The sequence below is a fragment of the Teleopsis dalmanni genome, chromosome 1, assembly GCF_002237135.1.
Source record: "Teleopsis dalmanni isolate 2A chromosome 1, ASM223713v2, whole genome shotgun sequence".
In the NCBI taxonomy this organism is placed as follows: Eukaryota; Metazoa; Arthropoda; class Insecta; order Diptera; family Diopsidae; genus Teleopsis; species Teleopsis dalmanni.
In genome coordinates, this window is record NC_051846.1 from 147,981,310 (window position 1) to 148,003,574 (window position 22,265).

Consider the following 22,265-nt stretch of genomic DNA (forward strand, 5'->3'; position numbering starts at 1 on the left):
ACTTAAACAAGTTTTAAAAATGAACTGTAAACATTTTCGCGCAAGAGGTTTGGTTTTTTTTTTAAAAACTAATGCTTTTAAAGAATATTAATAATAATTCGGTATTTCCAATAATTTTTTTTCTCGAAATTTCGGTTCCACAACATACAGTACTTGTACTTTAGTTAAACTAATATTTCTAATTGAACGCAGAAAAAGTTAAAGCTCTATAACCTTTATTGGATTATTGGAATTGGCATCATTATTGGAATCAGCACTTAATAGACAGAAAAATCTGACTTCCTAAGGATTTATTGGGAAAATTTATCAGGTGGATCGTATTTAAACCACTTATTGTATTATATAAAAAAATGTAAGAATCGTTACAGGTACTCTGACAAAAAATTTTAATGTATTGTCTTTAAGAGCTAATAAAACTGGGAGTTTACTTTAAGAGAATTTGTGAGTGTTGTAGCAAAAACCGCAGACTCTGAGATATAAGACCCTGAGACCCTGATATTTCCTGGAAACTTTCATAGCGGTTATATGTTAATAAAGGTGATTATCTTATGCAGATAATAAAGCGAGGCACTACAATTTCTTGAAGTAGTTGACTCGGAGACAAACCCTAAATCAATAAATGTGGCGCAAATGATGTCTGGGACGGTGTGCTGATTTCTTTATACATGATAAGAATATAAATACATATTAGTGTACGCTAAAGTCAACATTTCTTGTTTTTATTTCAGATTTTTAATATTTGCAATAAAAATAAATATTAGTGAAAATAAATATAAATGAACTTCGATGAATTTTAATGTAGGCGGAAGTTTGGTGTGAAAATGTCCGTCCTTACAGACTTCTGAAACAGCAACATCAATATTTTGGAGATCATTTCTTTACTGCCTTGGCAGAGATACCGAAGGTAGACTTGTTAAAGCTCTTGAGCTTTATGCGAAAGACAAAATGATTTAATAAGAATAATATTGTAATATGAGGAGATATTAGCAGTTAGTGTAACTTTAGTGCTGAAAAGTGTATCATCATGCATTCTCTCCATCTATTCTAGTGAAGTATAAAATAATTTTCATTGAAGCTGTGTTGGTAATGATAAAACTCACCACTTTAACGGTTTATTAACTCTCCATTATATTGATTTTACACACTGAGCTAGGTTTAACATTCTTTAAAAGTCATCCTGAAAAATTGAATCGTCCAAATGGTCAAATCTGTTAATGCGTGTTTCTGGACATTCAACTTGCGTCGCAAAATCAACTGGTATTTTTTCATTTAATTGTATGATTGTATTGCAGAAAGCTGCACAATTTATTTCAATGAAGTCTCCAATTAATATATTGACTTTTGGATTACGACATGTATAAGGTCCGGGGATCTGTTCACTAATCCAAGGAATCATTTTCCTATCAACTCTCTTTGCTGTGCTCTTTAATCCTGAACACATTCGTAATACAATATATTTTGCATCTGGTGTTAATACAACTTGTGTTACGTAGCCATCTGTTGGCGGACGTGACATTAAGCTGTGCTGAAGAAACTCCTTGAGAAGTTCTATAGAACACACATTTGGCCACGGCGTATAAACGCTTTTGCTCGGCCAAAAATCTTTACTTAATGCATTCGAATTATATCTGTAAACAATAATCACTTGTTTACGATACTTTGTACAATAATTCAGTGTACATTTAAGAAGTGGTCCGTCTGAGGGCTTATACAGCATATCTCCAAAAATTTGTATCAGCATTCTTTGCAGTCTCATGTGGTCAGAAATATTCATGTCATAGAAATGTTGAAAGTCGAGTATAACAATTTCTCCTGACCGTTTACTGAGAAACTCTCGTATATAATGGAGAGGTGTAGTTACATCCATTGAAATAACTGCATGTGTATAGTAAAAGTCGTCATACTTTAAGCAAACACGCAAATCGAAATAACGAATACCTAACCGTAGTTGCTCAACGACTGTTGCTGTCTGTGTTTTCGCCCAACGACGTAGAAACCATGGAAGTACCCGATATAAATAACGCATTGCTTTAGTGGCATCACCAGCTATCTCAGATTGATTTGATATGCCATAAGTCATTGAATTGTGTGATCCTGCAAATATTGTTAATTAATGTTAATATAAATAAGTATAACCTCAGCTTTATGCAATGTATATTATATACAATCTTCAAGATCGTGTACCTGGAATTCCCAAATAAATAATAGACATCGCTCGTAGATGTGGTGGCAATTTCGTCATCCAGTCAGAGTTACGCATTTTTCAACTATCCTGTACTTAAAAAAACTATAATAAAATAAATAAATAATGAACAATATATCACACGTAAATTTAAAAAAAAAAGTGTTATAAAATAAATAAATAATGAACAATATATCATAATTATCGATTCCGATAATTATCGATTACAATAATGTCTATTTAAAAGTTTAAAAATAGGAATAAACATTACGAGATGAAAAGTAAAATAAAGAGAAATAAACATATGCAGCTTGAGTGCATTCAGTATTCAAAATGTTGAACTTCACCACATTGTAAGTATAGCTCTTTTATTGTAATACTGGATTCACACGAGAGATTTGTTTGTAATTTTAGCTGTCAAAAATTTTCATTTTGCATTGAAAGCAACAACAATTGACAACTATAATTACAAACAAAACTCTCAAATGAATCTAGTATAATGCAAAGCTTCATCGGATTTTTTAACGATTAATTTTCAATTGGTAAAGCTCGAGCAAATTGTAACACTCGAGTTTAATTTATAGTACTCTAGATATTTTGCTAGAGTAGTAAGATTACCCTGAAATTAACAACTGCTTTATAAAACATAAAAAATAAAGTGTGATTTGATTCGATATATATATTTATGAAAAATATAAATGTGTACTTCTTCTTCTTCTTGTTTTTGAGTTAGTGCTATTATGCACTTTTACTCTATAAAGGCTGGGGGCTTATCTCTACCCAACACTAGGCTTTAACTATGCTAAAAAATCATATCATTTATTTATCTTTTAATTGATGACGGACCTTAAATCAGCATATCTTCCTGAGACTCCAGAAGTGGACTTGAGGATTGTTAGGGTCTACTAACGTCTACTAACACTATTACAAAAATGTACTCTACTCTAAACATGTTCGTTTGGATAACAAAATTTGACAGATCGAGAGTAAATCTAGATTGAATCAAGATTTACCAATATAAAACAATATCAAAACATATACATTTTTAAAGACTTGAATCAAATTGACGGAACTTAGTTGGGAAGCTTTGATGAACCTATCGTATATTCCGGACTTTGCACCTTTTAACTACCATTTGTTTCGGTCTCTGCAAGACTCTGTTAATGGCAATAAATGAGCCGACCGAGATCCGTTGAAAATTACTTGTACAAGTTTTTCGCCGATAAACCACAGAAGTTTTATAGCGATAGAATTATGAAGCTAGCCAAAAAATAACAAGTGGTTATACTTATGGCCATTATTTTAACAATAATTATTATTATTATGGGCTATATATTACATCACTCAATAAGTCGTGTGACTGACACATAGATGGCGCAGCTATTGTCAAATCAATATGCCGTTTATGAAGTACCAACCTTCAAAAGACTATATGTAAAATTTCTTGACATTTCGATTAGTTAGAAAAAAAGTGACAGCCATTTAAGTGAAACTTCTTTTGTTATTTTCAAAATAATGGATTCAAAATAATTTCGTGTGTTAATTTATCATTGCTTCTTGATGAAAAAAAAAATACTGTATAAGCTCAGCAACGGCTTCAAAAGTGTTATCGGGACTCTGCTCCATCGAAAAGAACCATTTATTATTGGTTTGCTGAATTTAAACGTGGTCATACAGACACCGATGAAGGTGAAAGTTCTGGTCGTCCAATTGAGGTGGTTACTTCAGAAAACATAAAAAGTCCAGAAATTGGTTATAGCTGATCGTAAATTGAAATTGCGTGAGATAGCTGAGACCGTAAAGATATCAGAAGGCTGTGTGTTTATAATTATGCATAAACATTTGACCATGAGAAAGCTGCTTTCAAAGTGGGTGCCGCGTTTACTAACAGTCGATCAAAAACAACAAAGTGTTGATGATTCAGTGCATTGTTTGGCCATGTTTACATAAATCATTAATCAGTTTTTTGCATTGATATATGACAATGGATGAACCATGGATCCATCACTTAACTCCGGCATCAAAACGATCATCATCTGAGTGGACTGCAGACGGTGAACCACGTCCGAATTGTCCAAAGGCACAACAGTCATGGTCAGCTGGGAGAGTTATGGCTTCAGTATTTTGGGATGCACATGACATAATCTTTATTGACCATCTCAAAAGGAGAAAACCAACAATAGTAACTACTACGCGGTATTACTAGATCGTTTGAAAGCAAAAATTGTGAAAAAACGACCGCATATAGCGAAGAAAAAAATTTTGTTTCAAGAAGACAATCCATCATGTCACAATTCAATAAAAACTATGGTAAAATTGGACGAGTTACACTTCGAATTGCTTCCTCATTCACCGTATAGTCCAGATCTGGTCCCCAGTGACTAATGGCTATTCACTGATCTCAAAAAAATGCTCGCCGGTAAGAAATTCATCTCTAATGAAGAAGTGATTGCTGAAACTGAAGTCTGTTTTAAGATTAAAGACAAATTCTTCTACAAGCACGGCAGCGAGAAGTTAAAGAAGCGTTGGAATGATTGTATTGCCCTTGAAGGAGATTATATTGTTGAGTAAAATCGATTTTTGGCAGAAAAAATTTTTTTTCTTAATTATTGAGAGATGTGTTATTTGACTACAACAAGACATACAAGTACTAGGGTACATAAATGTTATTGCAGATGATGTAGCCGTACGTTTTTCATAGAGAGCCTCAGTAACGAAAAAGAGCATTTAACTTCACCTGCTATAAGCTATATATAATAAGGTTATATTTTCAGATATGATGTGTTATAATTAATTGATTATGAGGACTTAATTCTTTAATTTCAATAAAGAACATTTTTGTTCAAAAATATAAAGCGGAGGATGATATCACAACCAATGCTTCATTCTTTTCCACTTAATATATAAAGGAGCATCCTTAAATAAATGTTAAATGTTCGTCGTGGACTATGCGTGCTTTGGCACAAATGTTTTTAAACGCAAAATTTCACTTTAGATGCCATTAATGGATAATATATATATGTAATAGAAACACAAAGGATAAAATAGCCATTCACCTTAACTCATGCCTTATAGTATATTTCCCAAAAATAATCAATTAACATTTCACTATCCATCAGTAGACTAATTTGTTTTATATTCGCATTTCCACATTTCCACATTTTCACATTTCCACATTTTCACATTTTCACATTTCCATTATGGCTCAAGGCATGCATAAAAACATTTTAATGTGTTGAGCGATTATGTTTTTTGCCTCAATTTTCAGTTTTCCGACTGCCTTTTCCATTGATGTATGCAATAATTAAGCTAAATTATTTAAATTAAAAATCCTGTAGCTTTGAAAAATTTAAGCCGCAAAATAGTTTTATTTTCCATATTTCACTCTTTATGGGACGAAGGATGAAGGACGAAAAAAGCAACAATGCAGCTGTTGCAGCATTAAAAGTGGTTTATTTCGAAATGTTTTTGGCGCAACTAAAGTTTTGACAGTTTTGAAAATATATTTGCTGAAAAATAAAAATTATAATTAATAAAAATTGTTTTGGTGAAATTTTTATTTACGAGTGCGACTATATAATTTTCATAAATTTTGGAAAATTATTCATGCCTTTGACACGCTGCACCCACCGCCACTAACATATGGCGAATATTTCAAAAAGTGGTTTTGTGGTTGAGTTTCATTGGAATACGGAAATCACTTTAAATGCATCGACGACACTCGGTAAAGACACAGCTTAAATGCTTTAATTTCAATTTAAATTTCAATTCCGTGTCTTCCGAAGTGAAGACCTTAAATAGTTGAGGTTTGCTGAATGAGTCTATTGAGCAGTAAGTAAATTGTTTGAATGCAATTTACTAACATTCATATAAGAATCTCATGATTTGTAGCGGAAGAATTTAACAACTAGGATATTTAGGGAACATTAATCACGCGTGTATGAGCAGAAAGTGATATGCGATATTCACATATCTATATATGTTATATATATATATGTTATATTATATGTAACCTATGAGCAGAATGCAACGTCTCACTGGCTGCATACAGAGCGTTGCGTTGCAGTGCGGTGCAGTCACGCTGTTCGTCAAATGTTGCCAGTATTTAAACTTTAACGTTTATGTTGACAGCTTAAGTTTGGAAATGTTAATGAAATACTTGAGTTTCACTGTACTTCACTGTATTTCACTGCTAGTGAAACATTTCAAATGAAAGTTGCTTAAATGCAGTTGTTTAAAACTCAGAACTCACAGCTCAGAACTCAGAACTCACAAGTCAGAACTTTTACTTCAACGACAACTAGAACTACAACAACAACTACAACTGCAACTTCAACTGCAACTTCAACTTCAGTTGCAATATTTTCTGCAAGACAGCAGCTAAATAAAGTCGCTGAATTTCAGGACGAGTGCGTTTAGTTGTTGAAAATTATTTTAATGAAAAGTCCTTACGGCAACGCTTATAATGATGACATTTCAGCAAAGCGAGTGATATTATCCAACTTAGTGATGACTTAGTTTTTGTCAAGTGTGAATGAGAATTTATTACAAAACTTTGTATTGCTTTAAGTATTCTCTGTTTATAAAAATAAACGGAGTTTTCATTAAAAAAGAAGTAGAACAAAAATGTATAAATAAATTTAATTTAAATATAACAAAGAATAAAGATATAAGGCGCATTCTCTAATAGGCACAAAGTTACATTGGATATACAGACTTGATATAACAATTTGATAAAGATATATAACACTCACTTGATAGTATATTAAATTATTATGTAGAGTGGTTTGGAAGAGTACGGAATTGAAAGAACAAAAACTTTTATTAACTTATTTTTAATTATACATACATACAGCTGATTCGAGTATTACTCTATAAAAGAATAGTGTTGAAATTAAGCAATTAAAAATAACAATAAATTATTAAATCAATCATTTTACAGCTTGTTTATGATTTGGTTCCAATAAAATAAAACTCAAACACACAAGTCAACTATTGCTTTGTGTCAGTTAGCTTATTAAAACTGACTCTTAGCTTCAAATATGGCAGGGTACGAGTTCAACCCTTGGTACTTGCAGTCTCAAAAAATTATTTACAAATAATTACATATAAAAAATAATTATAGGACCACTGACGATGGGTATTTGGTAATACTCGAAACAGCTGTCAAAAATTCTATTAATTAACAACAACAAAAATGTTTGTTATTGCAATTCACTACTGTTCGAAATCTCTCTATTAAATACAATAGTTTCTATTAAATAAAATGTTCACTGCCATCATAATGGACGTTAGAATCAAATTCAGTATTAATTATTATGTTTATTATATATTAAAAATAAAAAATTTTATTAAGCGTCTGTCAAAGATATCTCTCACAGTGCAGATTCTAATCAGACTGTGAATAACGCTGGGAATCGTATTCTAGTAATAATGAGAATGAGATCTTCTGATCTATAAAAGCTCAAGAAAAGCCAGAGTGTGATATTTTTAAATTATTAATATAGATATCAGGCAGAATATAGCATCCTTCTAATTATTGAAACGGAATAAAGCAAACCCTAAGAGAAATTATTTTTTTTGTAAATGTTTTTAGAAGACAGCGAAAGCAACAGTCTTTGATTGTAATATATTTAAAGCACCTTTTAGAAATAAAGATTCAAGCTATTATTTGGAAAGCCAGGTTGTTCAGCGTCTTATTTCAATAATCCAAAAAAAAATAAGGGTAGTAAGTGGACTGAGTTTATTTATGTTAGAAAGCATATACAAAAAATTGGAGAGAATATACCTTCTGCTCAAAAAGTATTGGGATTTTATAAATAAAACACACAAATTTAAATTTTATTCCAAATATTTTTCATCTTCTTCAAAATATGCTTCTTCTGAAGCGATACACATATGCCAACGTTTAACCCAATCTTCCATACACTTTTCGTAGGACCGTGAAGGTATTGCTTTTAGTTCCTTCGGCGAATTCTTTATTACCGATTCAATCGACTAAAACGCTTACCACGAAGGGGCAATTTGAGTTTCGGGAATAGGAAAATGTCGCACGGATCCAGATCTGACGAATATGGTGCCTGAGCGATGACAGTGGTGCCGTGTTTGGTCAAAAAATCGCGTACAACAAGAATTTTCCACAGTAAAAATCGCTAAATGCACTTGAGGTAGTTTCACATTAACAGCTGCTGTAAAAAAACTAATTGACAGCTGGCGCTCAAATTTGTGCCATATATCAAGAAAGGGTGTACCAATATAACAAAAATAAAAAGAAAAAGATCTATTACTTAAGGATTAGTTAACAAACAACAAATTCCGGATACTTTTTGAGCAGAAGGTAGGTTGATAGCGGGGGTATGGTTATTCCGTTAGCGCAGTTAGCAGGTTATCTGTAAAATCTGTAACTGGTATCAAGAAAGCAATTAGTAAAAGGAGGGATAACTGAAGCAAATAAATGCAACTGTTATTGCTTTTATGAATAAGTTGTTATGAATTTATGAGTTGAAGTATTATGATAGACATTGGTGGAACTTATATATCATGATAGATATTAAGTCATGTTGTAGCTTGCTATGTTGGAGAACATTAAGGATGAGGGTAATGCTACTCTTGACTAGTACTATTCTAAGTTGGATTTGAATTAATTTGCTGTGAAAATTTTATAGTTAATTAATTCAATCATCCTATAGCTAGGTCATGGTTTCGTTCTAATATAACACAGTAAGTGATTGGTTATGTACTTACTTAGTAAATTCACAAAATTAGGTAAAATAATACAAATCAAGTATGGACTTGACTTAAAAATTACGATTAACAATAGGTCTTTGGCAGTATTTGAAATAGCTGCACAGCTAGATAACAATTGAATTTATTAAAATTAAGAATTTTGTTGTTGTAATTCACTACTGTTCAAAAAAAATTTGAACTGTGATATAGTTGACCATATATTCGGACATAAGTAGTATTATATATTTCAATGAATTAATTAATGAATCAATGAATAATTAATACGAAATCATAATTATATTTAATAGGTCAGTTATGCACCTAATAACTAATTTACGAATAAAAAGTGTTTAACCCAATTTTTTAAATGGCTATTTTGGAAGTCATTGCACTTGGACTATTCAAACACTCTTATATGTGGAATTCATGAAGTTATTTTAAGTCGAAAGAACATTTTACCAGGAAATATATAAATTTCTATTATTGATATCAATTTTGAAAATTTATTTCTTTTATATAAAAGCTCAAATTCTTCATGATTCATATGGTTCATATGACAGTTAGCCGCATACTTGGCAATCTTAACAACTGAATGAATTCCTTACGACTGTCATAATCATAAGCGGCAAACTTTATGATTAAATTCAATAAAAGTTGAAATGTGCATTCGAATGTCGCAATGCACTCAGCGAAGCGAAGCGAAGAGACTGAACTGCAATTGTTGCAGTTCAATAACCTTTGCGTTCTGAACTACACGAACTACATGAACTGCAAACGTTTGCAAGTGGTTTGGAGAATCTTTCAATAGGCCTATTATGTGTTATAAATTTAAGCAGTTGAAGCTAAGATTTTGGTTTTATTTCTTCCTCTCGGAATCTACGTACTATGAAGTTAATCTCGTAGTTATGGTTTCGTTTCTTTTGGCGGTTGTTTGGAAACAACTTCGTGTATTTGGCAGTTATATCCAGCGGAGCATCATTGCCAAATTGGTGCTTACATACTCGTAGATGTGTATAGATACTGCGAAATAGTTCATTGTTCTACTAAAGAGCTCACAAATTATGGTGCAGCTCTAATTACAATAAAAAACATTATAAAAAAACATAAAATAAAATTTGTGGTGCAGGATAATGTCCTATCAGCGTACAAAATTTGGATTCAATTCGCGTTGGCCTTTGCCAAAATAGTTTCCCGTTCAGTGACTACAAAAATTAGGAAATTTAATATGTGCTCTTAACTCTCTTTTTAACATGCAGTGCAGAGAGTAATGGGTGATAATAAGGCAACGTAAAGGAGATAAAAAATATATACGAAGTAAAAAAAAATCGAAATGTTACGACAGAAAATGTTTTAGTTAGTCAGGAAGGACAATCGAACATACTAACTACGTGATATTTTTTACGAAAAAGGGACACTGAAATACACTAAAATTACACACCATAGCTATCTAACAGATAGTTTTTTTTGGGAGTTATATAGTTATATATATAGACAAAAAATCGTTTTAATATTTCACCCAATACATAAAATAAATAAGAAGCTATTTTGCTACTCGCTATCCATTAAGTCTGCCACTGTTTTCCTTTTTAGTAGTGCTGGAGAGAAGACCTGGACTTTTCTCCAGATCTACGTCTAATAGTGCCTGGAGAAAACTGGATGTTGTGACATTGACATGTGTTTTTAAACGCTGTTTGTGAAGAATGGTACACCTTATAGCCACGTCGTCGTTGTTGGCATGCCAAGGTCTACGTCTAATAGTGCCTGGAGAAGATTGGATGCTGTAACGTAGACATGTGTTTCTAAACGCTATTTTTGAGAAACAGTACACCTTTAAGCCACGTCGTCAACTGTTGGTATGTCAAGGTCACGTTGCAGGTCGCTGTTCCTAATGTAGTATGGAGCATTTACGATGTAACGTAGTACTTTATTTTGAAAGCGCTAGATAGTTGCAATGTGTTTCTTGCTGACACAACCCTAGAATTGTATGCCATAAGACCATGCCGGCTTCAGTATTTGTTTATAGACCATTAGTTTGTTATATATTGCCAGTTTGGAGCGCCTGTCGATGAGGTAGTAAAATTATTTTTAGGTTTAGGTCCAGCTCCTCTGCCCAGGTATTTGGTTTTGTTGGTGTGTGGAATTTTTGTGACATCAATATGAATAGCTATATAGTTATAATTTTTCAATGAGAAGACTTTATGTACAGATTTTCCGCTGTACATAAATTTAGTTGACTGTGTGTTGTAGATTAGCCGTCGCGCTTTTTATATTGTTTTTGATTGCTAGAACTGGCAGTATCATCTGCAAATATTGCTGTAACCAGTTGATTTGCAAAGGGTAAGTCATGTGTATACAGGAGATATAGTATGGGCCCAAGAATGCTCTCCTGCGGGACACCTGCGTTTTTTTTTAAGAGATGAATGTGCATCATCGTATTTAACACTAAAGTACCTGTTGTTTAGAAACGATCATAGTAGGTCACAGTATTGTACAAGCAATAATGACTTAAGTCTATGAAGTAATCCTTTATGGCAAACCTTATGGAAGACTTATGATATATATAGGATTAGGGTGCAACATCGTCAATTCTTCTATTGCACCACCAATTCAATGGCATTTACAACTATGTGTATTTGGTCGATTGTTGCTCGATTTTCTGAAGTTGATTTGATAATCAGGAATTAAGCGTCTCTTCTCGATTATTAATTATTGATAGCACATATGTCAATTATTATGTTTTTAATATTAACTTATTTCTTTTGTAATCTAAAGTTTGCATTAATTAGTTCAGGTTTACACATTATCAGATTATATTATATATCTTCTTGATTCTTTTTCTTGAGCTAGTCCTATTACGCACTTTTACTGTATAATGGCTGGGGGGCTTAACTCTACCCCACATTAGGCTTTAACTAGGCTAAGAAATCATATCATTTAAATGTCTTTTAGTTGATGACGTACCTTAAATCAGCATATCTTCCTGAGAGTCCAGAAGTGGACTTAAGGATTCTTAGGGCGGGGTTAAGTAGCGTATCAACTTTAGTATATAATTACATATACTTCCATTATCTTTTATCAAATCAAAACTTTATATTTTTTTTATATAAATTTAATAAATTCATAATTAAATTTTCATCCATAGTCACATTGGAGTTTATAAATTCTTTTTAATTTTTTTTTTCAACAACTGCACAATTTTCTGCTTTCGTGCTTCTTGTCGTTTAGTAACGTTTAAGCGGGAAAGCAGGAATGTTGCGGTCACCATTGTTATCTTCATTATCTCGTACACTTGATTGAGTATCCTGCGGCGTGTTTAACCACACAAACCAAATCGCACTTTGCCAGGTTACTCGAAGCTCTAATCTACAAATTTTTTTTCTTCCTATTGTTTATCCTGCCCTTTTCGTGCTTAAACTGAAGAACTCACACAGGGACCACGTGGTGGCGTATACGCGACGCAATGGGAATACCCATTGTGATTAAAATTTAATTTCATTTTTTTTCAAGTTGTGTAAATTACATTTAAGCCGATATTATATTATTTCATTATGTAGTAAGGAAGCATAATTCACAGATTTAAATAACTTATGAAATTTACAAAAAAAATTAAAATAATATTTTTTCTACTGCTTTACCACTTTGAGAGTGTTTTTCGAGCATAATATTTTGAATGTTTAAAGTTTTTTTCAATATTTTTAATTTTTATTATATCAATTTTATACATGCTTAAATATGTTTGCTTAAATTGAAGACTTTAATCTATTAGATGATCAATAAAATTTCATTAACGCATCTTGCCTTGATATTATGTATTAAAATAGTAGTGCATGATATCTGCAAGGATATCATCTATGAAGAACATGTCAACTGAAAAATCTCGAAGATCTTATCAAAACACATACTGACAAAATTCAACTTTATTAAGCCAATTTTCTTCAAGAGTAACACAATCATTCCAGTCCTTCTCTAATAATTCAACACCTTTTGTATAGAATGACTTGTCTTTCGTCTCAAAGTAGGCGTTTGTTTCGTCGTTGACATCCTCATATGACAAATATGTTTATCTCTGGGATATCTTATAATAATCCCAGAGATGAAGATAAGATTATAATGAGATAATAATAGATAATGATATATTTTTGGCATAATGAGATCTTTTGGTTTACGTTTGTAAATAGAAAGTAATCACTGGAGGTCAAATTTGGGAAATATTGTGGATGCGGGAGCATTTCGGGGACTAGTTCATACGAATTCGCCATTTTCTTTTGCGATTTTCTCTTCCAAATGCACTACTATCAGATATCCAATTTTGAAGGCATAGCGCAAATAAGTTCATGTAGTCCAATAGTGAAGGTTAAGTAGTTTATCTTTTATTTGCAATTATTAAAAACCCACATTTGATCTGACCTCTAGTTATCTGCCGTTTATATGTTATCTTATGTTGAGCCTTTTCCGTGTTACTGCATCTGAGTACTTTTACTCTATGATGGCTGGGGGGTTTCTGCAGTGTCCCACCCATCTCACTGACTAATTTGAATATTCCTCATAATCTGCGTTATTATTCAATGATTGATCGTATGTTATATTAGCAGCTCCTGATCTCTTTACCAATGTGTGAAATACATAAAATCAAAAGTTTTTAATCTTTAATGCAAACTTTCATATATAAATAGCTAAATTATAAAAGTATCACAAAAGAAAATTAAATTTCTGTGATAAAAAGTACTTTCTACAGCAAAACGAAAACGTAATAACCTTAAATATGCATTTTAAAATTGGGCTGATTATAAGAAGATTTTGGCATTGTCACTCTATAGTTTACTTCAAAATAGTTGCACAAAAGAGATATATTGATCTACTTCTACTAGATCCTTAAAAATTAACAAAAGGCAAAAAAAACAAATTATCAGTCCGATCGGTATGTATCTGAGAGACTAATCGAATAAAAAAATAGTACATTTGAAAGCACATTAAAGACAAATTAATGTCAATAAGAGGGATTAAGAGAGAGAGATCATAAAAGGGTCCTCTAAAAAGGACTCAAGTCTATCTGTCAAATATATCAGCTATTGTAATTGATGATAATTTATGTGTTCATGAATCAAACCGAAAATCAAAGATCTAAACCAAAAAAAAATCATGCTTTGAGGACGGAGTGCTTAGCATTTTTTCCGAATTAATTGAATTGTTCACAATGAATTCATCCCAAAAGTCCAGACGGTGAATGCGGAATGTTATCAGAGAGTTGTGCTACTATTGTGGACTGGAATTCAATAGGTTCTACTGGTATATATATTTTTGACTATACAAGGATTATTCTTATCAATCATTCATCTACTTTACCTACAGTGAATAGCCAGTAAACTTACAAAGGGCTTCGACTGACATACTAAAAGCAATTCCGGCCTAGGTAAGAGTGTTTCGTCTGCAGTGATATGTTGCTTTAAAAGGAGAATATTTTAAATAAGTGGGATTAAAAAATCAAAATAAAAATTATTTAATAGTTTAATTGGATTTTGAACATACTCTATATTCAATGAAGTGATAACATTTTTTTATATACGTATTTATAGTCTTCTTGCTTCAACACGTATGTAAGTGACTTGACTTTCATATTTATGTCAACGATTTTTAATTTTAGTCCCAGAAATATCAAAAATATATGAGTTTTATACTAAGTAATGCATTTTCTAGGATCTTACATTAGTTAACTAACAATGAAATGCAACATGTAACATGTTCCGTGCAATAAAAGAAAAATATGTTGCAAATAAGTTCATTCCATTCATGTCACGAAAATTTATTCATGAAAAGTAGGCTTGTTGAGGCTGTCGAGATTCAACTTAATTTGTATAGGAAAGTGCAACAATTTTACAACAATGAAACACATTTTGACAAAATATTAACAATAAGATACGAGATACGCAACAGCGTTTTTTTATTAAGAGCACCACAGGATAATGGAATAAAGCAACTAGAAAGTGGCAAAAACTGTGCCGTTCTAAATTCCTAAAACTATAATATTTATAAGGAGAGCGGAGAGTTTGTTGTAGAAAATATGCAGTCAATACTTTAATCTTTGAAAACGTTTTAAGAAGCTTAAAATCTGCATAAAATCATTGAATCGACAAAACAATTTTCCTAAAATTACAAAAATTGCAATTTAAAAGGAAGTTATTTTCAGCTAGAATTTTGCATTGTTTCAATCTCTTTTTTTATTTGTATACCTTCACTCGCTGCTCCATACTCGAACAGAAACAGGTGGATGATTGTCAATCATAACGATGAAGTTAATACCTGGCTCATCCCACCCAATTCAGCTCAGGATAACTCAACCAAACATTTTAGTGCTCCGGAAAATTTTCAAACAACACCAACAACAAGCACAACAACAACAGCAACAACAACAACATCAGCCATTGCAAATGCCCTAGCTAAGCTCGAGTCCATTGGATTGAATAGTATCGAACGACATTTTCATGTGATTTAGTCAAGCGTTGAAAGCTGGATTTTTATGCTGCAATTGCTGTTCCAGTTGCAGTTGCATTTGTTGCAACATTATTTGACGGTTTTTTTGTTTTTGTTTTGTTGTTTGTTTGTTGTTTTTTATTGCTGCACTCAATTTGTATTTTGTTTCCGAATATCTGACGTTGTATTGATGGCTGACATTGCCAGGGGAGCAGTTACATTGCAACGATGACTTGAGTATTTTTAATATTAAAAAAGCAATTTGTTTTTTATTTGTTTAAATTTAAAATAAATTTTTCAAATTTAAAGAAGTTTATATTTAAATAGAAAACATTTGTAAAACACTCGACAAAGTATTGTTCTTAAAATCCATTTTTTTGTGTTAATTTCACAGCCCAAGATGAGAACTAATGACATCGCTTGAAAACTGCATCCAAAATAAATTGGTGAAATGTTGGACAGATGATAATAAATAAATTGTATTTATATTTCTATTCAAAGTCTAAGACTAGAAATAAATTAGATTAAGATTTAATCTCGCTCTTCTTTTCCTGTTATATTCATACATTATATTAGATTCTAAATGGATTGGGAACTTGTCACCACGCCACTGCATCCTTTGACGATTATTGTGATAAACCCACTTTAGTTCCATAGATGAGTAGCAGTTAAAAACACCATTATGTCCATTGGAGAGATGTTGCCTAAATATCTTTATAAGTGGATTGGCAGTTGATCCACTTATAACCGAAGTGATACTCTCGCCGAATTCTATCACAATGACATAGAATGTGTTCTGCTGTTTCTTCTTCTTCGTAACTGTCTCTGCAGCAATCGTCTCTTGTAATATCTAGGTTCTATAGATTCTTTTGTACTCCGCAATGCTCAGTAATAAGAAACCCTGTGACATTTCGAATGGTATTTTTGTTTACCATTAAAAGCTCCCTTGTTCTGGCTTTTAATCGAACCGACATGAATTGTTTAGCTTATTTGCAGGCAATTGCATTATCCCAATCAATCAATTTAAATTTGAAAAAGCTCCATGAATGACCGCAGAATGGTTTTGGCCCAATATAATATGAGGCCGCCCATTTCCTAGCAAATTCATCTTTTTTTGCGTTTCCCTCAAACCCGCTGTGCCCTGAGATCCCTGTGAACCCCGTTACTGAAAATAACGTCATTCCGACACTAGTTTTGAGGTCACTCCAGGTGAGTGCAGTGCTAGGAGTGCTGATTTGCGGTCAGAGAAAATATATACATTATTCCTCGTTATTATATTCATATATGTATACTCATTCACATTGAATTATAGTCTTACAAATTTTTTAATTTTCTTTAATCAATTTTTTTTAATTAATCGTTTTATTTTATTTTTTTTAAATCCTTTATATATTTTAAATGTTTTTTCAAGATTTGTTTTTTTTTATTGTATATTTTTTGTAGTTATTTTTAATTGCTTATGATATGTTTAGAAACATATCATAGACGATAATTATACTGCACTACATTGCGAAAAATAACGCAGCACTACAGTGCTTTCATGATAACGTCATAAATCATAAAAATACACCGGCACATACTTTTTTTATAATGGAAAAATTGATACATATAATACATATAATTATTACTATATAATTTTATAGTATATAGTATATAACAAAGTAATACTTTTTTGTGGTCTTTTATGTATTTTTAATTAAAATTAATTTATAACAAGTTTTCAAATAAAATAAAAATAGATTATGAATTAATATTTGTCGTGTTCCAGGTTATTATGTATTTAAAATAAATATATATTAATATATAAAATATAGTTAATTTTTTATTATTATAAAAATGAATTACGTACTTACAAAATTTTTTAGTTGAAATCGTCCAAAATTAGACCACTTTGAGATACATGCTAAAAATTGACCTGAAATTCGATTAATTTTAATTAATTTATTAATAAACAAATTGATCATATTAAGTAATGACTGAATAAAAAAAAATTATTATTGCATTAAATATATTTCATGTAATATAATAAAGTCACTGAATTTATAAAACAGTGAAAATAATAAGAAGTTTGTTTGTTTTACATACCAAAAAATTAGTTTTATTTCAATGTTATTTTGTGATAAATTTTATTTTTATTTGAACTAAAAAAACTTGCTCCTTTTTAAACAAACATTTTATTAGAATTTATTAGCAAGTCTAATACTTTAACCAACTTTAAATTTTACATTTTACATTTTTTAATTTTACTTCATATTATAAGTTAATTCGGATAGCCTACTCAGCTTTTGGAAGCAATTTAAAATTGCTTTTTGTAATTGTTAGTCAAAATCAGTATTGAAATCCTACTTTGACTTTGGTTAGTATTACATTCGAACATATATGCGAAAAAATAACATTCTGCACGTCTTCACCTTTCCAACGGTATAAATTTTATCTATATATGGCAACGGCAATACAGTCAAAAAGGGAACACAACCTTTTTTGTTAGCGTAATTATATATATACTTATATGTTTCTCCGAAAAAAGCAAAATGAATTCTCTCTATTTTTTAGATTCTTTACCTTTAGCTTTCAACCGTGAACGTGCCTACCGGAATCGTAAAATCACAATATTGACTGACAGTCAGGCAGCTATAATGGCACTCGTATCCTATCAGGTATCATCTAAACTGGTATGGGAGTGCATGGACAAGCTGAACATACTTGGCTGAAACAATCAGATGCATCTAATTTCGGGACAAGCTGGTATCCAAGGCAATGAAACCGCAGACAATCTTGCAAGAAGAGGCGCAGCCTCAAGAATGATAGGCCCAGAACCATTCTGTGTAATAGAGTAAAGTATAGAGTAAAGGAATTCCATCTATTCTTATGAATGGTGCAGAGGAAAAAGAAAGCGAATTCTATTGGGACAGGTTACCAGGACTCTCACAATCTAAAATGCTGTTAGGGACTTACAATCTAAAACGCTTCAAAGATTGCATAGCACAATTAAAAAACAACCTAAGAATTATTACGGAATTATTGACCCGTCACTGTAGATTCCAACTCAGACTACAGATACTGTAGAGAAGAGAGAGAAACTGCACACCATGTGCTTGGGAAGTGCTCGGCACTGATGCACAAGCGGAAGAAACACCTAGGAGGGTTTTTCATGGATCATAAAGATTCAAGACTAGGAAGGGTAGGCTCTATACTGTCTTTCATTAAAGGAATCGGGCTTGGAGAAACACTCTAAACCGAGTAAGGGGCACAATAGATCTTTTAGGTCGCAGTGCACAATCCCGTCTTTTAATAATAATAATAACAATAGATTCTTTAGTATCAAAATCAAATAATATTTGTTTACGTCTGGCTTATATGTCACAAGGGGACAATATAAATGAGTGTGAAACAGTAAAACACTCCATTTTTTTTGGAATGAGTTCAGACGTCTTCAGTCATCCGACTCTAAAAGACTCAAGGCTGAAATCACATTCTCTAAGGATAAGGAGCTTGGTAAATGGATAAGAAGCGTAGTATATGGATTTATGCAGCTATTCAAGCTAGGAGTGAAAACTTCGATTACCTAAAATAAAAGTGATGATGGGTATTTAATTAGGAATCAGATTCTTTAAGAGTACACTCTATGAAATGGGTTACTAAATCGACGATTAAGCTACGTAATTGCGTTGAGATATTAAACCATTGCAATGGAAGAGAGAGCAAGTAATTGGGGTGTCCTTTGAAGGAGCGAGGGATTGGAGGAGCTTAATGGAAAGTTCTTCCATTAAGTTCTTCCATTCCAAGTGCAGAATATTGAGAGAGATTTTGTGGCAATAAATTAGATACCTGCGCTAAGGTACTGCAACTCATCCAAACTTTCTGTTTTAGCGGTAGCAACTGGGTTAGATTTTTAAAACTTTTCAATTTTTAATTGATTATATTTATACAAATATTATTATTTTTATGTATTGAAATGAATATAAAACTCTTTGAACTAAAATTGTTCAATTAGACTCATCAATCCAACAGTTTTGTTAAACAGCTCCTATATGGTTTTAAGAAAATATCAATTTTCGTATCCACAATTCCTATTATATGTGAATTGCTCATTTTGCATCGAAAAGCCAAATCGTTTAAAATAATTTATGAACAATTTTTAATATGCGTTGTCCTTTTTGTACGCAGGTGGTACGTCTAAGCCTTTATCAGATCTCTGTTTAAGTATGAACAAAAACCAGAAATGGGAATGACAAATGTAGTTTAAACCTCAATCATACAAAGAAAACAATGGCAACTTTTATATGGTATGCTAATTTAATGCTTATGTTTTCCTGTTGTTCCTTAGCCCAAGTCAAATAATAACTTTATTCTGTTCAGACATTTCGCAAAAGATATTTTCCTCTATTGATTTTTATGTGTAGGAGTTTGTTTGTTTGGATACTTTTTCGGTACGATTATGCACCAGTATTAAATTGAAATTTTATGGCCCACAGCTGTGACCAGAGTTCAATTCATTTATTCAGGAAGGAGATGACGTTTTTGTTTGCCGACTCAATAGGTTCCTACAAACTAATCGAATGCTATCATATTGATTCTATTTCATATGCGAGATATATGTGTAATATATATGTTGTTTGGATATATGTATATATGGTTTTCTCATTTTTTGCTCTTGCTTTGAAGTAAGAAATCAAAATAGTCTGAAATTTTTTACGTTGGTGTTATTGCAATGACTGCATACTAATTAACTTAGGAGTGTCATGGAGAGCAAACTAAACCATTTTATTTTGCTTTGATTAAAAAGGATTTTGTTCTGAAAAGGGAATTCCTTCTGCACTTAAGTAAAAATTTGAACTTAAGAAATTCTGCTAAAAAGACAAATCACGTTCAATATATTTAAATAAAACTCAAGCTAAAAAACACTTAGATACATTATTTTCAATATCGAAAATATACTTGTGCATTGTATATTTGCTTTTCTTTTATAATTTTTAGTATTATAAATAAAAATTATTATCAAGTTAAAGTCATCAATGTCCCTAAAGAATTAATCAGCATAAAAACTACGAAACGTAGCAGCCAAAAATAAAAACCTGAAAAACTTTTTGTGGATTTTGCATAATTTTCCCGGACTGGTAGTAGCCACCAAATATTGCAGTTGCAAGCAGCAATGCTGCATAAAAATGAGACTTTTGTATGCAATTTTATAAGAAAAGCAAAAAAGTTGAAACTATTTTGCCACTCAACATTCTGCAACAACTACTTGCAAGTTTCGTGGTATGCATTTTTTGCTGAAGTGATTTTATCCCGGTTAAGCCCGCATTAGTAAGTGTGTTTATGGGCTCCATCTGAATAGTTTTCCCTCACTATAAGTTTATAATAACTAAAATTAATGATGTTTTTGTGCTTGTTGTATTGCAGATAAATGCGATTTACAATGAAATTTTGGAGAAAAGTTACTTTGCAAGTTACTTATACGCACTGTAGAACCAAATATATAGAATGCTATTAACTGATATACAAAAAAAAAGAGGATAAATATAACTTGAAGGAAATCGCTATCATATGGAAAGCAAGCTCTTAGGTTGATTTACTTAAATATTGAAAATAGAATAAAATTTAATGTTTAGGAGCTTATTAATAAAAATACTCATCAATCTAGAAATAAAGGTCTTGGAGTTCGTATTTGTAGTTCTGAACTTTGTTCTTATATATGTCATTTTAAAATCGAATTTAGTTTTTTCTTTAAATTTTATAAAACAAGTAACAAGTTTACAATAGATGTCACCATTGACATCTATCACAGATGTATCCTCAACAAAAGCGAATAGTTCTGTTTTCATTTTGGCACTAACAAGTCGTTTGCTTAAGCGAAATTTGTGGTTAGCAAAATTGTGTATTTGTGTAGTTACAAAATTCATTTACACAAGAACTCAAAACCGATTAACAACAGATAAGTTCAGTCAAGGAATAAACCACTTATGTCAGATAGTTGTAAGTAAAAAAAAAAAGAGAATTGACAAAGCTTTTAAATGAAGTCAGCTTATCGCGGTAGATTTATTCATGGATGAATAACACTTCATTAAGTAATTAGTTGAGAAATAAGTGGTACAGAACTTTTTTTTTAGCTTGTGAATACTATTAAAACCGATTGGTGTCTTCTTATTAATTTTTAGAAGAATCAATTAATTTTTAGAAATCAATAACTATCTGCTTATAAAAATTTTTGTCCATAATCAATAGCAGATATTCTGAATCTACTATATATAACTATATTTATGAAGAATCCAGTGTATAAGAAGTTCGATTACGAATCTATAGCCAATAAGAGATCAAGGTCGACTTTCGATAAGATCGTTTGCAAAATTTCAGTGAAGTAACTGAAGAGCAAATTCAAGTCGCACCAGGCAGACGGATCAGACTCAATGAATTTAGCTAGTCCAGCTTATCAAAAATATAAATACTTTAAAGGACATATGACAATTTGATCAACGTGTTATAAAAATCTAGACCGAGATTATTAACTTACCAATTGTGTGATTAGAAACTGTTCAAAATTTTTATTGTGCTACTAAACGTTCCAACTGCAGACCATAATTAGTAATTTTTATATAATAATTTATTGAAACTATAATGTCATAACTTTTTAAAAATTATATTCAGTTTATATCGTTGACATTTCACTGTTCCATAAAATTTTTCTCTGGCTACTTTTTCATTTCCTTGATATTAATAATAAATAATATTTGTTTATAGAAGAGTATTATCCTAAACGGCAAATTGAAATATCGAATGATATCTCTCGACGGAGTATAATGTAGGAATCTACAGTTTTTTAAATAAATATCGCTTAACATCTATTGTTGCCAGCATTGTGCAGTGTAGACTATTATCATCTCCGTTACCC

General features: G+C 31.5%; 1 protein-coding gene across 4 annotated transcripts; it reads right to left on the minus strand.

Moving 5' to 3' along the window:
• Positions 1–771: 771 nt before the first annotated feature.
• LOC119669280 (PI-PLC X domain-containing protein 3-like) lies at positions 772–21,975 on the minus strand. 4 transcript variants are annotated; one of them, XM_038079111.1, is made up of 5 exons: positions 21,888–21,975; positions 17,230–17,291; positions 2,185–2,287; positions 1,101–2,094; positions 772–1,039 (listed from the first exon to the last, which is right to left on the minus strand). In XM_038079111.1, exons 3-4 carry the CDS (start codon positions 2,258–2,260, stop codon positions 1,166–1,168), a joined length of 1,005 nt encoding a protein of 334 aa, XP_037935039.1. In that variant the 5' UTR covers positions 2,261–2,287; positions 17,230–17,291; positions 21,888–21,975; the 3' UTR covers positions 772–1,039; positions 1,101–1,165. The 4 variants fall into 4 exon arrangements, with proteins under 4 accessions (XP_037935039.1, XP_037935038.1, XP_037935040.1 ...); XM_038079110.1 differs by having other exon boundaries at positions 772–1,044; XM_038079112.1 differs by lacking the exon at positions 21,888–21,975 and adding an exon at positions 17,462–17,483 and having other exon boundaries at positions 772–1,044.
• Positions 21,976–22,265: the final 290 nt, after the last annotated feature.

What these genes read in the sequence shown, in the direction of transcription:
- LOC119669280 (XM_038079111.1), bottom strand. Translation starts at nt 2,260, where the DNA reads ATGCGTAACTCTGACTGGATGACGAAATTGCCACCACATCTACGAGCG. An exon ending in TATTTATTTGGGAATTCCAG is followed by an intron (nt 2,095 to 2,184) that starts GTACACGATCTT and finishes CAATATTTGCAG; the next exon opens with GATCACACAATTCAATGACT.